Raw genomic sequence first — 17,575 nt, 5'->3', positions numbered from 1 at the left:
GTGTAACAATGACTTTTCCTACTTCATCTATTGCCACCAGACGCCGTCTCCTTTAAATGTTTTTACCTTTGTCAGAATCCATTCACTTAACTTTAATGTCCATCAAGGACAATTTGCCATCTGACGGCTCAAATCAGTAAGTCTTTGGTGTTTCTACTTCTAAATACATCAAAATAACAACTTTCCAACCAATGGGCTAATTTGTTAATGAATTAACACATTCCACACTTTACACACTCAAGCACCTATGATGAATTGCCATCAGTGTATCTGATGAAGCACACAGAATGTGTTGATAATGTCGATGTGTGTTGAATGAACTATTCTTCTGTATCCATTTCCTGTTGGCAGACAGACAACCCCCGAGTTGGAGGGGGATGTTTTTCAAGCTGCGAGCCAACATGACAGTTGTTTCTGGCTGGAAACGAGGGAGTGAACTTAGGAAGTGTTTGCTTTAATTTGGAAAAATGGCAAACTGGAAATCCTGTTCTACCTCGTGCGTAAGGTCACACTCCTCTTGAAAACTTCATGCACACAGATGAGGAAACTTGCTCCAAAACTCAGGCACAAACAAAAGAATTGCCCGTTTATTCTGTGGTCCTGTCTCTACACCGAACAATGTTTATTGTCAGTATTTACAAAGGTTCACGGGTTACATTATTGGCAACACAATCATTCTTCGAATTTAACTGATATACTGTGTCATTTCTTTCTGTTCAGTTGTATTTTTAGATGGAGGTTGATGAAAATCGCTTGGAAAGCTTGCAAAAGCATCTTTGAAATTAAGATTACATAATTGAGATACTAGCAATACAGGAAACACAATAGAGAATCTCAGAATGGTTACACTGATACTCGTAGGAGTTGACAAACAATGTTTTGGGATATTAAAAGCTGTGAAACATGACTATAGATGGATATGGATGATCCATGTTTTCGGTCTCGGAGCATCCTCACAGTGCGAGCGTGTCCTTAATCAGCCTTCTCATGGTGGTGCTTACAGAGGTGCCCAGCGAGTCAGTGATCTGGTATGTGATCTTGTACAGGTATGGCTGGACATCTTTGAGACTGGTGTCAAAAACATTGTCCACTTCAGACTGGGTGGGCATCTTTGGCAGGTACTCGTGGCGGTTGATGACCTCAACGACATTGATCACCTTCTCACCCAGTTTCTCACCCACTTTCTCCCTGCAGATCTGTCTCTCCTGCTCATTGGCCAGGTTGACAACGTTGACCTTAATACTCCACACCTCCCAGGGAATGCACTCGTCGGAAAAGGGCCAACGAGACTTCTTCTTCTGGTAGAACTCCAGGGAGATCTGTCCCATGCCATCACTGCCAGAGTTGCTCAAAGCATCCTGTAACCAGAGCAGATAATTCAACCTAGTCAGTACTAGGGATGCAGGTACATGACGGACAGGACGTACATATTAAAACTGCCAATTACTGTACCTTGAACTCAGACACGGCTTTCCTGATCACCCTGTCCAGCTCTTCTGAGGATACCCTGACGAAAGTGAAGTCGATGAAGTCGCAGTCAAAGTCTAGTGTGCCCACGGTGCCAATGGAGTATGTGCCCTCCTTTTTGTAGTGAAATTTCCCAGTGCTGCGGTGCAGTAAGATTGTGTGAAGTAACGCCAGCATAGATTCCTCCACCTGCCTCGCCTCCACTGTTACCTCCAGAACCTCCGATCGACAGTTCATTGCGGATTCGTAGTTATTTCCAAGTGACGGTTCGGGTGAGGTGACGCTAGGTGCTGTTTACCAGCTCGATGACGTTGGACGACGACGAAGTGTTTTGTTTACCTCTATCTAATACGTAATGAGTTCACTATCTAATACTGTATTTAACCGCGTGTCGTAGAGCAGAATATGGCATAAAATACCCTATCTCCTCGTGGCAGTTGGGTATTCTGAGCTCACCAGCATTGTGACAAACCTTAGCTAGTTAAATGTTTGCTACAAACAAGACAGGAGGAAGTGGTAATAATGGTGACAGCGGCAGCAACAAACTACGGCGAGTCGCGTAGTTCAAAATACCTATTCTGGGCCATTTATTCCGCTGTACTTTGATTAATTTTGAGTTAAGGCGTCTAAAGTTGAACAAATCGTATTCCCTAACGTCTAACCGAAATGGTATATGAGCCCTATTTCAGCTTAAGTTCCCTTACTTGGGAAATACACTTCGCTTCGCTCGACCACCGGACGAAAACAAACGCTCGCGTATCGCCGCAGTGCATTGTGGGAGTTACAGTCTGTGCCACATATCCGTTTGGAAACGGCAACTTTGAAGAGACAGATAGAGTCGGTCTGAGCTGCAAACCGAGTCCAGAGGGAAGGACTGCGCTCTTCGCTCCCACCATGTTATTCCCTGGACTCGCATTCTGTATCTGGATATCGTCTGGCGAAGCGTAGCCACGGACCGTGGACATAAATTCCTCCGGGGAAACTTTGGCGGCTGTGTAGCTCCTAAGAACGAACCGTGGCGAAGATTAGCCAACTAAGCTAACATCCATATTCTCTGAGGACAGGAGCGTGTTGTTGTTCTGCAGGTTTATTAGAACCCAGGACATTTACAGCTATTTGACAATGGTTTAGTTCTCGATAACCAGCTTGTCTACGTTTGGACTTCTATTTGGTTTTTAAACGCCGCCGTGCGCTGCACCATGGATAACAATAAGCAGAATTTACATTGGGTGTTTGATATCGGTGATGTCAGCTGTTGAAGGGAATCACCTCCACTGATTACGCCGCCCTTTAAGTAAAAAGATACTATGAAGTTGGCAGAAAACTTATCAGAGGAGGTGTGTTAAGCTGTGATCGTCGTTTCCATTCGCAAAGGATGTCCGACTTGGAAAGTTCGAGTTCATATTTCGGTTTCGAGGATCCGCAGTGGCTATGCATGGTCACACTGTTTGTCGCATCCCTGATCACCCTGGTACTGTATTTCGTACAGTATTACCAACATAGGGTTGTTGGAAGCAGGCAGAGACCAGGAGAAGACAATGCGGCGAAGGAGGAAGCCGCCGCTCTGCTGGGATGGGCGCTGTCACTGAAAAGCTGGACGAGTCAGTGGAGAGGAGCCTGGTGCAGGGCTTTGAATGACGAGTCAAGGAAACGAGGGGTAAGTCTCATGACCACCAGGCCACCACTGTGCTGAGTGACAGGTGACTTTAATAAGCAAGTTCAGCTTGTCATATAATGTCGCCGATCCTATAAAGATAACAGTTAAAGCTCCCGAAGACTCACTTTCCGTGAAATTCCAAGGCTCATTTTTATATATATTTAACACTGAGAGATTTCCACACAACTGGGTGTGTGGAATTGGCTCCGTCTCTTGCACCACCACTGAACCATCTGCATTTTTTCTCCCTATTCTTGGAATGATCAAGTCAGAGCATATGCCAGCGTAATACAGTGCAGCTCAGATCATTGCTCATTTTTTGGCATCCTCTTCCGTTATCTGCTAGTTGTGAAATACAGGTTTGATGATTTTAATATTTAGTCTTCTTCCTCCTCAGGGTGCTGTTCTGTTGACATTTGAAGAGGATGGTCTTGAGGCATCAGAACTCCGGGTCAGCCAAGTGTCCAGCTTTCAGAAGTCGGCCAGGAGCAAGGTACAGCACTCACAGTAAAATCTGTATTATTATTAGGTAAATGTGTAAAAAAAAAAAAAAAAATCTTATGAATTATACGTTTATGGCTTTTGTCTGTTCCCAATGTTCAATAAATATATTGATCGTGGGAGGTCTCTAGATCAGCTGTGCAAGCATTCATCTGGATTATAGCAGGTGGTATTTATAGAAGGTTGTCCCTAAATTCAGTCTCCCCTTATCTAATTCAGTGGAGAGGGAGCTACTCAATAACATGTGAAGCATTTCAACCTGGAGAAGACGAGCATTATCTCATCAATTCGCTCACCTTGTACAGAACTCCCGTCCTCATTTTGCAAATGAATCTGTTGAGATTTATTTTCAGAACTCCTCATGCTCATTGTGATAATCAGAGGACATTTTGCATTAATATTTGTTATTACAAATAGTCTGTGAAAAACTTCCTCCTTCTTTATCGGTCACGCAGATTACACGTCAACCTGCAGACTTTGTGTAAACTGCCACTGGAGGCCTTCTATTTTTCACAGAGTTCAGATAGGGACACATTCTTGATGTGCTGCTGGCCTGGTTGACTTTGCAGTGCTCCCAACGCTAACTCAGCCCTTTCTTTGTGATCATCGTGATATGCACCAAAATACCAGGTGCTCTGTTGTTGAATGTGTGGAGTTTAATGAACAGAGGCTTATTTCCCACCGCATGCTGTGTGTGTATGCACACTGTGTGTGTGCGCGAGTGTTTAAGAAGCTTATATAGCTGTCAGGCTCAGCACTAAGGAGGACCGGGCAGACAGGAATGCACCAGCATCTATGTTTATGTTTCCCCCTTAAACAGTGATCTCATACCAAACTGCTCTCAAAGACCCTTACCCTCAAGTCAAAACGAATGCTCTGAGTAAATAGGTTTCTAGTAAAATGACACTTCACAATATTTACCCAGTAAAAATGGAAGTTGCATTACATTGTAGTGAATGTGAAATACCACCGATAAGGACTTTGGAAGCAGGTACAGATGTTTTTCCTTTTTCTGAGTTCAGAGTGAAGTTCTCCTGAGGCAAATCTTTGGGTTTACCTTTGGATCTTTTTAAAGTCACTGCGCAAACACAACCCATGCTGTCATGTCATATCATTGAGGCATGGTGCCTATATATATACGTATAGTTTATAATTCCTTTTACAGAGAACCCGGCAGTTTAGCACAAGCTATAATCTTTCTCCCTATTTGACTTTGTTTCATGACTTGTTTTAACCACCCAGAAGTTGCATGCAAATACTGTCACCGCCTTAGCTCTTACATTCTTAGGAGGTTTACATTATCCTAACGCTTCGCTTTGTCTTCCCAACAGACTGCTCGCTGCAGCGTGGTTTGGGAGAAGCTCGAGTTCTCTCTCGGCGCAGCGTCGAGAGCCATGGCTACAGCGGATCCTTGTAAATACACAGTCTGTATAGCTCCTCTTGAGCTCCAGGTAAATGTTTTGTATTTGTGTCTTGGTGAAATATCCATTTAACACTCAGGCCTCATGAAACAGAGTTACTGCGCATCCTTTGGAAGTCACAGCGGTTTGTTTTAACGGGAAATTTTTATTGAATAAGATGCGCTGCCCAGTGTGGGCTTCCTGCTGGCAGCAACATTCGATTAAGTGGTTGGGATATCTTTTTGTGCTTGGCAAACGTCCCAAAGATCTCATTAACGTCCCTGTCAGGCCCATTTCCAGTAAGCCAGGCCCACTTTGTCTGCATTCACATTTGTCAGGGTTCTGAACACGACTGATGAAATGAAATGGTAAAGATATGACACATATCACTAAAGACCCAGTGTTCTTATCTAGAAGTTACAGTCATGTAATTGATTTATCCCGCTGGCATAAGTGAGCTCTACAATGAAATATTCCCAGGACTCACCTATAGCTTTTCCCTCTTTGACGTAGCTGTAGTGTTGAATGAAGTGAAGCCACATGTGATACATTAGGTTATGTAATGGACAGTGTACGTTAGGCTGTGGTAAGACTTTAACTAGTGCTAAAGCTCTGTGTCAAAATCTTTGTCCATGTATATATAAAATTGGCTATACGGGATAACCTGATTGTATTAAGGCCATTTTTAAACCAATAAGGTGCTTGTAACCCCCCCTCCCTGAGCTCACTGTGCCATAAATACAACCCGAGTTAGAGGCCAGGAAGCTAAAGTCAGGATTAGAGTCGCATCGTTTTTGTTTTGGTTGTGGATCCCTGGTTGTTAAACGGATATAGCTGAAAGCGCTTTTCTCTGTTTCACTCTCTCTGTTTTACCTTAGTCTGGAAAAGTCAGAAAGCCCTTTCAGATGCTTCTGTCCGTCCACTGGAACATTTGTTTGTGCTGAACTTAGATACAAGCTAGAATACTCTGGCTGGCTACGTGGACCAGAAGCCCCAGGCATTTACAGCGTATATACACAATACACTCTGTACACTAAGGTGTGCTGCTCAGTGTACTTTGTCTTTTCCACATGACCTCTCGCATGCGACGAGGGACATCCATGTGACACACGCCGTCCTAAGGCAGTGTTTTTCTCTTTGAGATGCAAATACAACATTTACATATGGCGTGACTTCACAACAGCCTCTTCCCTCTGCGTCAGGTGACGTGAACGATTAACCATTTCTAAGACAAGACAAAGAACGCGCAAAGCCCCTCGCTGCTCGATAAACAAGTTCTGTTCTTCTTTATTAATGGAGCGCAGTTTTATTATCATAACTTAGCCTTCCAGTTTAAGTTGTTTATAAAAACGGGTCCAGGCCTCATGAACGGAGGCTGCGAAGTTCTTTTGGATCCATCAAAACATTCCCGTTACTATCTGATGAGGCCTTTGTTTGGCATCACAGAGGCGACTGTTCAGTCTTACAATGGAATCCAGACATGCTGGGGCAGGATGGACCAGTCTGTTTGTGTCCCTCCACTCTCGTCTTCTTGTAGTTCCTATTTCACATGATGTAGGTGTTGTTTACCCCGCTGACTCTACCTACGTAATGTCATGCCGACCAAAGAGGAATTGTGGAATTTTTTTTTTTTTTTTTGTAGAACTTCCCGTGACATCTGTGCTATTTTTGAGATTGAAAAGAGAGATATGGTCATTTATGGGAAAGAGTGCCATAAATAAATCTAATAGCAGCAGCAATTCCAAAGCCGTGTACTTTCCTTGCAAATGATCTCACATCAGGCTGTACGCACGAGTCCCGCTGAAACTTCCAGTGCCATCCGCAGATTGGAACAGACCGCCACAATAATGTGTTCAAGATGCGATAAAGCGATTAAGTAAGCGTTTTCACTTTGCTTCTTGCTTTTCTAAGTTAGTCAACAAATTAACTGACGCTCTGGGATGAATTATGCGTGGTGTTATGAAAGCTGGCGCGGCGGTGACAGCTCTACACGCAATAACGCTTTAAATAATCGAAAGCACACACTGTCGTTTCAGGTGAGGAACCAAAACACATCGCGATACTTAACGTTTCCGTGTCCACGCCCCTCCCCGCATGCTGGGCTTCTTTATTTTTAACGGCATCATGAAACATCTTTCATTTTCTCACCCCCAGATTCATCTACACATGCAGGAGGCTGAGGACCAGGTCAAGGTGAGCTGGGGAGTGTCTCACCTGGAGACGGGGAAGCTGCGAGTGATCCCTGCTGTACAGGTAATTTAAGGCTGCAGATCACTCCACAAAGGAGGTCATGTTTTCAGTTTGACACATTAAGTCATTTTCATCATCATCCTCTCTCTCTCTCCCTCTCTCTCTGTCAGAACAATGCCCACGCTTTCACCGTAGCAGCCGTAAAGGAGCAGTTGACACAGCTGTTGTGTGCGACGCGTCCCTCTGTGCTGCTGAGCTGCAGGCCTGCTCAGGCCTCCGAGGTCCAGGTCAGTTGGACGTGATGCCTGTCATTCCAGGGCATTGTTTCCAGCAAGCTGCAGTTTGACAGATCAGACTTTTCATCTGTACATTCTTTTCCGAGCTACGCTAGCACAACGCATTCCACACATGCTGTATGTAGGTGTTGATGGCAGGTTTTACCTCTGACTGTGATTAATGCAAATTTGTGGCGAACGGTAGCTCAGCAGAGTGGAAGGTTCATAGCTGCACTGTAAAAATGCTCACGTAAAACCTGGCCCGGAAGAGTGAATTCACCAAAGTTTATTGTGCTCACGTGCGTCACTAAAACGTTTTTTTTACCAACTCGCTCTTTGCCCAGTGATCACATGACTTCATGCCATCTGCTTCTGATTAGATCATGTGTTCGCATTTGTGGTGAATTAGAATTAGAGTAGAAACACATAATGAAGTGTATGCTCTCGAAGTTATTACTGAGTCTTAGGTTGCAGTAAGTGCTTGCCTGTTTCAGTTTCAAGTATTGACAAAATCCTTTTGTAGTTTTACAATATCCAAGGTTCTTAATCTTTTTTTTTTTTAATTATTCAAATTGGAGAAATGGAGAAAATCATCCATTAGAGAAGCACTAACCTGGGAGTGTTGATTAATTTATCATCCATTTACTTATTAACACATTTTTGCAGCATCAGCTGTGGTTCTCCTACTTTATTAAGGTTTTAAATGATAAGAAAATGACTAGATCTAAAATTGAAATCACTTCTAACAAAGCCTTGAACTTTGATGGGCTGGCGTACGTGGTAAAATCAGCCTGTGATAAAGTTAACAGTGATTTATGCTCTAAACTAATCAGATACAATACTTTAATGTCTCTCTTTGGTTTTTTAGAACTCACTCTTTGATCTTTCATAGTTGCGATGCAAATTTCTCCAGTGGCGTAAAATGTCCAATTCAAATTATGGACAAGAAAACCCTTTGTCAACAGGCTTGTTTTGCATAGAGTCATCACGTTAGAGTTTCTCCACACATTACGAATATACCGGGGAGAAAAAAAAAAAAAATTCAGGGGCCTTTGATCATCCCCATGATGTGGTTGTTACAGGATTATGCCTTTTTAACCGAGTAGATCACTTTGCTTACTCTTAATTTTGCAGCAGGTCTGTATTGTTGAATCATTAGCTAATGCTCTGTATGGATTTGCCAATAGGAAGCGCACAACAAAGTGGCATCACCCCCAAAACCCCCCCGAGCCCATGACTGGAAGCTGCTAGTGAAAAACATCCGGGTCACACTCAATCAGGAGGAAGAAGCTGCAGGTACGTTGTCTCCTGAGTCACTTCAGTATCCAGAGTCTGATGACACTGCTGTAGATATGTCTTTATTCTAACCACTCCTGCCTTCACAATCCAAACCCTTGAAGCACTACTGCACAGAGACGTTTAGCTTCCTGTAATCCGTTCAAAGAAATTCACTCATTTCACAGCTTGGTAAAGGATGGAATATATAAAAGTTTGTCGTCTTTTAGAAGCTTTCTGCCACAGTTAAAGTCAAACGCAAAAGCACAGCAGCCTTTGATTAGACGGTCAACAGCAGCAGCGGTGTCCGCAAAGCAGCTATTAATTGGCTGACGAGGCGGGACCGATGGAAAGATGAGCTGCACAGTTAAGCGGCCATGTGAGCTCCTGCGCGGTAATTTGAGGAGAAACTCAAGCCCCAGTAAACCTCCAACAACATTGTTAAATTAGCATTTTAAAGCGCATACACCCAGCTGCTTTCAATGAGAGAGACGGCTTGTTCCAAATAGTGACACACACACACACAACAAATAGCTGTTTGTAGCTCTGATGGGGAGTAGGTAGGGAGCCATTAGAGACAGCAGCAGTTGCAATTTTGCAATTTGTGCTTTAAATGATTGGGGGAGATTGGATCATTAGTGGTGGCTGAGTGCACTTGTGGAGATATATTTTAATGCCAGATGTGAACACGGGTACTTAGAATGGGATTGTCCAGGTCGGATGGTAACACAAAGTCTAAAATTAAATATAGTTATGCTCCTAAGCTTAAATACCCTGGTAGTATTTGAGATGTGTGTTATTTATAAAAGAAAACAGCAAACCTCATATAAATGCAGTATCAATGCTTTCCCTTAGTTGTTATTTCTTTGTTTTTCCCCCTTTAGCATCAGTAACAGCTTGCAGTGTTTTCTGATCGTTCGATGGGGCTCTTTATTTTCTTAGTTGGTAGAGCTGCCTATTCTTCTTGGCAAAACGCTTCCAGGCCTCGTAAATTCTTGCATGAAATCCACATCCTGGGCCCCCGCGACGTGGCCCGAGAGATTTTGAGGTCAGGAGACGGGTAGCCACTTCCTTATCAGCATTTGGCATCTTCGCATTGTAAAATATCTTTTTATTTCCCTTTTTTTTGTTTGTTTTATTGGTTTTGACCAGCTGACCTTGCAGTCTTCTTTTTCAGCACTTCTGTTTTTTCCGTCAGAGAAACTCAAACGGTCCGATAAGCCGTTCGGTTCGTGTTTACGCGGCCGAAACATCTGTCACAACAGAGCTCTTTAGATATTCACAAGTTGCATCTGCCCGGTGTGGAAAATCAAATCTAGCTCTCGATAATTTTTTCTGTCCCTCCTGGAAACTCGTCACATGACGTGATGTGTTTTTTTTCCCCCCACCAGAGAGAAACGGTCAGATCAAAAGTGGTTGGCTAAAATTTTCCTATTGAGGTGTTTCCATGAGGCATTTGTGTTGTGATTTGGCCTGGATTCTTTTTATCAGTGGAAGACTGTCAGCTTGTGTTATATCAGGCCAAACATTGGAGGGGATGGGAACGTTTGATCAGCATTATTTGGGTTATTTGAGTTATTATGATGTAAGAAGGGTTACGTGATGAGATGTGTACGCGCTGTTCCTAAAACAAATTAATGATAAATGATATTTACAAAAGCTCAGACTAGACTTAACTCGGAGTCTCTGCGGCCTCTTCGAATAGACGATCCAAGCCATGATCCTATGTCTTCAGCTGCTTTTATACATTTGATATTGATCTTCTCATCAATACTGAGCTAGTAAGGATATTTCCCAAGAGGCTGACTTTGGTAAATGGGCTTGGTAGCAGTGGGACTGTTCTTGTCGTCCTCCTGGTTGTTGTTTACATTTCCATCTCAGGCTGGGCCCCCTCTCCAGGGAACAGGCGGGAGAGTTCTTGGTAACACGCTGGCCAAATCTAAACAATGTTGGCAGCGAATTAATAATGGCCGCACAAGTCTCGCCACACCTAACGCAGCGCTCCACACGTGCGCATAACTAGGATTCCCTCACGATGAGAGTGAAAACCGTGAGCCAGCCGTGAGCGCGGGGGACAGCGGATATTTAAAGCTGATGAGAGGTTGCTGCAGTGCTGGTCCGGTGATGACGCTTAGCATCACTGCATGACTTGTGTTTCCTGTGGTGAGTCACTGTGTAGCTGTCAGCGGTTGTCAGGGCTCCAGACGTCCTCTGCTCAACTCTTGATACTGTACGTACAGAAGAGACGCGACACGGCGTTCTGCACCGAGTAGTCTCCTGCTTCCTTGCGAGCTAAGAACAGTCTTTGCTTTGAGACGTGGTGTGAATCAGATCCAGAGCTGCTGCAGTGGATGTTCTACCTCTATGGTTCTTGCCAGTACTTTATTCATTAACACCCAGTGCCTGACTTGTGGCTGCTTAAGAGCTCAACAGGGGAAAAAATGCTTGTTTTGTACACAGGAAGTGCTCTGAACCATTACTTACTGAGTGTCCTCTAACCTATGCATAATTCATCATATATACATTGTACTCTGACCTCTCTTTGGTCCATTACAGTGAAACAGCGGAAGTGACTAAAGCAGATTTTTTTTTTGTCTTCCAGCAGCACCTTCTGTTTGATCGACTGTTTAAATGTTTTTGCGTATGAACAACTCTTGGATCACACGCGGAGATTTATTTATTTACCTTCGATGCTGACTGAGTTCCACTGTGTTTACAGGCAGCGTGAATCCTCTGTGTGTGCTGCAGTTGGATGATCCTCCACAGAGGTTTAACACCTCCGTCATGAAGAACACACCCAGTCCTGCCTGGGACCAGCCATTTATCTTGTAAGTCTGACCACACACACACACACACACACACACACACACACACACACACACACACACACACACACACTTTGTCACGGCCGTTGCAGAAACCACGCACCACACAGCGGATGAAATGCGTACCAAGCACAAATTTAAAATTTTCTTTCTCAACAGTGAATTGAACGGCCGATCAAAAGAGCTCAATATTCAGCTGATGAATGATGGACAGCCTCAAGAGAGTAAGGACGACTCTGTTCTGACATATATTCTTGTTGTGTTCACCATAGCAAAGGGTCACTGTTCCAAAACTGTCACTTATTTTTGGACAATCAGGCTAAATTGAGTTTTTTTGTTTTTAATTCCTCAGATTCCTTACTAGGCCAGGTGTCAGTGCCTTTTGATCTTGTAAAGAAGCAGCCCAAGGGACAGCAGACATTTGCACTCATTACCAAAGACACAGCGATTGGATCACTTACTACTGACGTAAGACCATCAACCCTGTGACATCATTCTTCTTCTTGTTATTATTATTTTTATATCTTTGCATTAATATAAATTGTATTTGTCAGTTTACCTACCTGGACCCCAGTGAGGTGAGGTCCTGGCACCCTCCGACGCCTGCCTCCAATAAGAGGGTGGAGATGGATCGTACAGTTATGCCCTGTGGCACCGTGGTCACGACCATCACTGCAGTGAAGAGCAAACCCGGTAGACCACTCCCAATCAACATAGGTACAGCAGCAGAAACTGTAACACCACGTGATGACTGCTGATCTTACTCTGAGAACTAGTTTGTCCCTCAGCTGATTAAAATATCATTCAACACAGACCTACAGAGAAACACGGAGAGAACAAATCGACCACATGGAGCCCGGTTAGAGAGGGTGCTCTCAGCCCACGTGGCATCACTGTCTGGATTCGTTTACCTGAGAACACACGTTACCCACAGACGGATAGGGCTACTATTTCTAAGCTTATAATTATATAACCAAGCAGCCTACCTGCTGTTGAATAGATCAGTGCACCTATCCTCCTCAGTTGTCTAGCAGCAGTGGTATTGTGCAGTAGTACGATTCTCGATCGAACTGGACACGTTGTTCACACGCAGAACATCGGTACATGAACCGCTGATCAGTAATAAATCCCAGAGCCACAAATCCAAAATTTCCTCCAGATTTGTGACCAGTCACAAAACGTTTTGCAAGACTCTAGCGTTGCTTTGTTTGTTTGTTGCTTTTCTTTGATGCCTGTGAACAGGGACCGAGTAAAGGTTAGGTGCAACATTGAAGCACATGGTATCAGTTACAGTTAAGTTTTATCATGTATCTAGATTTCAGCGGTAACAATACACTGAGACCAGTTTCATTATCAAGTCAACAGCTGAAAACATGACATTTGTAATTAAATGGGAGCATTAACAGTGCAAATATGTGTTTATTATCTCTGAAGCCGAACATAAGATCAGCTCCTCTTGTGTTAAATTACATTTAGGTCTCGGAGCAAAGCTAATTTTCTAAGCTGCTTGTAAGCTGGGCTACAACAAATCAAATAGTCTTTTGTTTTTGTTTTTTTTTCTTCATCCAGAGGTCAGAGTAGTATTTGAGTGGCTTGGAATTCTTGTTAACTGACTCTGAGACTTGAATGTGATGGTAACACACATTTCATATGAAATATAACTCTACTTGTTTATATTATAAATAAATATGATGTAATGCAAACATATCGTCAGTAATGGCTGATGGAGGTTCTGGATTTCAGTTGGTAGGTCACAATGGACCAAAGTCATGTATCCATGGCTTGTAAATAATGACTGTTGACATGCCCTTGAAGTGCTCCGATGACACGTATCTATTCTTCCGCAGATCCCGCCCAGAAGGTGGTGGTCAGCAAGCCGAAGCTCGGGGAGCGGCGCGTTTCAGAGCAGGTGTCCATGCTGGGGGGCGCTGTCAGTAAGGCCTTGTCCTCCTCGGACACCGAGCTGCTGATGCTCAACGGAACGGACCCGGTGGCCGAGGCAGCCATCAGGCAACTGCACCAGTCCGCCAAGCAGAAGCTGAAGTCCCCGGTGAAGAAGAGCACCATCATCATCTCAGGCATTGCTAAAGTAAGACACGCGGTGTTTCACTTTGACTGCCTCACATCAGTGGAACGGTTTCACTTCACAAAAAAAATATGAGTATCTTAAATGAGAGTGAATATCTTGTGAGGATTAGGAAACAAACTCTCCTCGTGCTCACGTTGTACCCGTCATGTGCCTGTAATAAAAACAGTAGCTCTTTTTGGATAAACACCCTGTATGAGGAAATATAACTGTCGCAGAAATGATTTTTAATTAACAATGATTCTCTCTTTCCCAGACGCCGTTGTCTCAGGACGATGAGCTGGCTCTGATGGCGGGCTACGCGGCGGCGATGGATGCCTCCATGTCAGAGAGCAGCTCCACTCAGGATGTGACCGCAGCCATCGCGTCAGGCACCAACAGCCCTCCGGAGGCGTCTGAGCCCCAGGAAGGACCCAGCGGAGTGGGCCGCCCCCCGGAGGACTGGGAGAGCCAGACCGGCGAGGAGCTAGACCATAGCTCGCTCTCCATGTGTGTGTCCGAGGCAAACTGCAAGAAGACGAGAGGTGAGAGCTCCGAGGGTAGCGACTGAGGATGGACGAGGGGGAGAGACTGGTCTCAGTAATACACTATAAATCTCACTTTACTGCCTTAAAGGAAGAACTAACAGTTTTCTCTGTTTTCACTGCCTTCTGTTGCCGCTCAGTGATGCAGTCTGTTCTTTGTGTTTTTTCTTTCCTCTCCTTTTGAACCTTTCCTTTTTGAACTGTCGTCATTGCCGTCTTAGAGGAAAGCAGTGCTAAGCACGCGTTAAGTCCCGATGAGTAAGTTACTTCATGAGTTGCTTGTAGTTTCCTTGGTGCTCTAGTGTACAGTGTGTAGGTTCTCCTAGCAGTAGCTTAGTTTTTAGTTCATGTAAAATGGGTTAGACTATACTAGTGTGTTAGTGTGAAGTTGGGCTGCACAATATATACAGAAAAAGCACTGCTACTTTTATACTGACTTTCAATTCGACACGCGAAGTAAGATCTGACATCTTCCAAGAAATCTATTTTCAGTGTTGTATATTGTTCAGCCTTTCTAAGAATGTGCTACTTCCGGTATAGGGGTTTCTAGTGTCTCTCTCTTCATTTGTCATTCACTTGTGTTCGTAGTGTTTAGGTCATTACATGTTGACTAACCCACAGCCGATGCGCTTCTGTCGTGGTGAATGAGACGACGGACGCTTGCAGCTGTTTTTTGACTGTGCAGCAGCAGCAGCTCTCTGTTGGTACAGTCAGTATGTGTTAGCTGGTGAATAAACACAGGTTCAGAAGCTTTACAAAGCTACGGTGCAGACGAAAGTCTAGCAGCGGAAGGGGAAGCACTTGCGCTCTATAGTAAATTCCTCAACATCATCACCAGTGCCAGAGGGTTTTTCAGTAGCAACGATTTCCATCTAACACAAAGTCTGTGCCACTTCTGCTTCAGCTGTTTTCAAATCGCTGCTCAAAGGAATAATGTGTATGCCTCTTTTTTTTAATTGTTTTTATCATTACTTTGTCTGGAGCGATGTCATCTCGACCTTATTATCGTCTCCCGTGACGTAAAAGTCTGCTTCCTTTCTCCCTCCCGCTACAGGCAGTTTCCTTCGGAAGAGCGCCAAGCTCTTCTTCCGGCGGCGCCACCAGCGCAAGGACCCGGGGATGAGCCAGTCACACAATGACCTGGTGTACCTGGAGTCCCCGGCCGCGGTGGAGCGGGCCAGCCGGACGGCCACGCTCAGCCGCATGCTCAACCGCAAGAGCAAGAGTAAGAGCAAGGCCAACGGCTCTACCTCCATGGGGGAGCCACACGTGTGACCCCCTTCCACCGACCGACTTTACCCCCTAACCCCTCCCACCACCAACTACCATAATCACCTCCACTTCAAGTTGCACTGGCAAACATCCTGCATACTGGGGCTCCTGCGTTGTGAATGGGAAGTTGTTGCAGATGGACGAATATCTTCTTGTTTGGCCGTGTCCCTGTGTCTTCATATGAGAAGTAGACTTTTCCGACAAGCGTGTGCATAAAGGTATCCTGTCCTGGGTTGACGGCGTTTTATTTTGCATGTTTCTTTTATTTGATTTTACGCGGCATTATGAAATCTTAAAGTGCTTTTACGGCCACGCTACGGACAAAAGGGACTGCCGACGTGGCCCGGCTCTCTTTACTCTGCTGTGGGCGAAGAGAAAACTCTCCCTGCTGCAAACCGTACGTTTTGCTACGGCGGACCAACAGGACCAAAGATGAAGAGCGGAGTGGTGTTTGTATGATTTGCACAGTTTTAGTATCTTTTATTTAAAGTGCAATGACAGGAGCTGCTCTCGTGACAGAAACTCTTCTGTAGTTCTTCGCGTCGAAAAGCCTTCGCAAAGGGAGATGATCTCGTCGCGGCACGACTGGTGCAGGCGGGAGAATGATACGACTACTTTTTGACACTAAAGTTGTGAATTTATCTGTTCGTCCTAAATTTATCCCCAAACGAAACTATGTCAGTAAGTATGTGCGGTGCGTAGAAAAGCTGTAACGTTTAACTCCGCCAGCCTCTTGTCTAACATTACCTTGCGAGACGTGGGCATGTTCGGAATTCGCGTTATCGTGCGCCACCGGCTATTAAAACAAGTGAACCTCCTAAACAAGAAGCAGGGCAGGTTGTGCTTTTTGCTGTGTTTTCAAATGATATGCAACTTTTTCCTTGGTCTTCCTAAAAGATTCCTCCTGCACACTACTGTTATCAGCAGGGTTGTTAATGTGTCAAAAGGGAACTGAGCATATCTTGATCCAGGGACTGTGATGTTACACTCAGCCATACTTTAATGAACCCGGTTCTCTCATTTCAATCTTGCATCACATCGAAATGGAATCGACTCTGTCTTTTAATGTTTTGTCCTTTTTAAACATGTAGCTTTGAACAAAAGAACGTGTGAATACCTTTGGGAGCAACCAGTTTGTGTGGCCGCTTTTTTTTTTTTTTTTTTTTTTGTTATCCAGCTAATGATTGTATATTTCTTTGGTGAGCAGCTTGTTTCTGTGCATCATGTTAACTACTGTTTGTCGATAAGTTATTCTGCTCGGAGGAGCGCTGCAGAGCTAGCTGACTGCCTTCCAGTTATCCCGAGGATGATGTCGCGGCTGCTCCAGACTTGGTGCGACTCTTGGGCTGCGTCGGACCCGGGGACTGTAGCGAACGGCTCGGAGAGACCCACTGTGTTCCCGCGCCATCGGCAATGTCTATAATCAAGCCTATGCACATATCTGTTAACAGAGTGTTTACATTGTTAGCTACCTGAGAATTAAAAACACTCGCTGTTGATGACGATGCTCCTCTGCAGATGCAGCCTGGGTGTGTTTGTGTCTTTTTACGTAGCAGGGCTGTGATCTTCTCTTTAATCCTCCATCGCCGGCTGCAGATTCAGGCCGCACTCGTTCAGACAGGAATACTTGCAAACTTTGAGGAGTGGAGGGGGGAAAAGGGGTCGTCTCAGTTATGCTTCACGTGGGACAACCTGCAAGCGTCAGCTGTGAATTGAGTAGGGCTGTGTGTTTAATAAACTGCTTCCTGGTGCTTTTTTAAAGGCTCTGTGCACAGAAACTAGCTGACTTAACTGTTGTCGCAGAATGTCAGTCACCTCCCTGCAGGGATTGTAACTATTATATGAATTGAGTTATTTCATTTCAGCAATAAATATTGATTGAATAACTGAGGTTGTGATGACACTTTGTTGTGAATTCACCCCAGTGCTGCTTAACTTACAAAATCAGTGAAGCTGTTTCTTTACACACAAACACAGTGTTTTTCTCCCACAAGACTTATCTTGATTACAGCTACTAGTTATTTTCTTATTCTTATTATATTAAATAAAGAAAATATATAATCCGTTTATAAATCGTGACATGTTTTTCCCGGAAGTAATTTC

General features: G+C 44.3%; 2 protein-coding genes across 3 annotated transcripts; one reads left to right on the top strand and one right to left on the bottom strand.

The window, feature by feature from the left end:
• Positions 1-560: 560 nt before the first annotated feature.
• atg101 (autophagy related 101) lies at positions 561-1,979 on the bottom strand. Its single transcript, XM_047606910.1, has 2 exons — positions 1,453-1,979; positions 561-1,358 (listed from the first exon to the last, which is right to left on the bottom strand). The coding sequence occupies exons 1-2, from the start codon at positions 1,702-1,704 to the stop codon at positions 954-956; spliced, it is 657 nt and encodes a 218-aa protein (XP_047462866.1). The 5' UTR covers positions 1,705-1,979; the 3' UTR covers positions 561-953.
• Positions 1,980-2,277: 298 nt separating this feature from the next.
• LOC125021076 (C2 domain-containing protein 2) lies at positions 2,278-17,362 on the top strand. Of its 2 annotated transcripts, XM_047606909.1 has the most exons (14): positions 2,278-3,124; positions 3,522-3,617; positions 4,957-5,076; positions 7,180-7,278; positions 7,386-7,502; positions 8,678-8,786; positions 11,485-11,593; positions 11,750-11,814; positions 11,943-12,058; positions 12,145-12,307; positions 13,438-13,679; positions 13,933-14,200; positions 14,422-14,458; positions 15,255-15,488. In XM_047606909.1, the coding sequence occupies exons 1-14, from the start codon at positions 2,843-2,845 to the stop codon at positions 15,337-15,339; spliced, it is 1,908 nt and encodes a 635-aa protein (XP_047462865.1). In that variant the 5' UTR covers positions 2,278-2,842; the 3' UTR covers positions 15,340-15,488. The 2 variants fall into 2 exon arrangements, with proteins under 2 accessions (XP_047462865.1, XP_047462864.1); XM_047606908.1 differs by lacking the exon at positions 14,422-14,458 and having other exon boundaries at positions 2,281-3,124; positions 15,255-17,362.
• Positions 17,363-17,575: the final 213 nt, after the last annotated feature.

Source organism: Mugil cephalus, chromosome 15 (genome assembly GCF_022458985.1).
Source record: "Mugil cephalus isolate CIBA_MC_2020 chromosome 15, CIBA_Mcephalus_1.1, whole genome shotgun sequence".
NCBI lineage: Eukaryota > Metazoa > Chordata > Actinopteri > Mugiliformes > Mugilidae > Mugil > Mugil cephalus.
Note: the sequence above shows the minus strand (reverse complement) of the source record. Positions and strands in the feature narration are given on the sequence as shown.

Excerpts from the sequence above, each read along its gene's own strand:
- atg101 (XM_047606910.1), bottom strand. The coding sequence starts at position 1,704 with ATGAACTGTCGATCGGAGGTTCTGGAGGTAACAGTGGAGGCGAGGCAG. Across the intron at positions 1,359-1,452 it reads AAGCCGTGTCTGAGTTCAAG|GATGCTTTGAGCAACTCTGG; the intron begins GTACAGTAATTG and ends CTCTGGTTACAG.
- LOC125021076 (XM_047606908.1), top strand. The coding sequence starts at position 2,843 with ATGTCCGACTTGGAAAGTTCGAGTTCATATTTCGGTTTCGAGGATCCG. Across the intron at positions 3,618-4,956 it reads AGAAGTCGGCCAGGAGCAAG|ACTGCTCGCTGCAGCGTGGT; the intron begins GTACAGCACTCA and ends TCTTCCCAACAG. Across the intron at positions 5,077-7,179 it reads TAGCTCCTCTTGAGCTCCAG|ATTCATCTACACATGCAGGA; the intron begins GTAAATGTTTTG and ends TCTCACCCCCAG.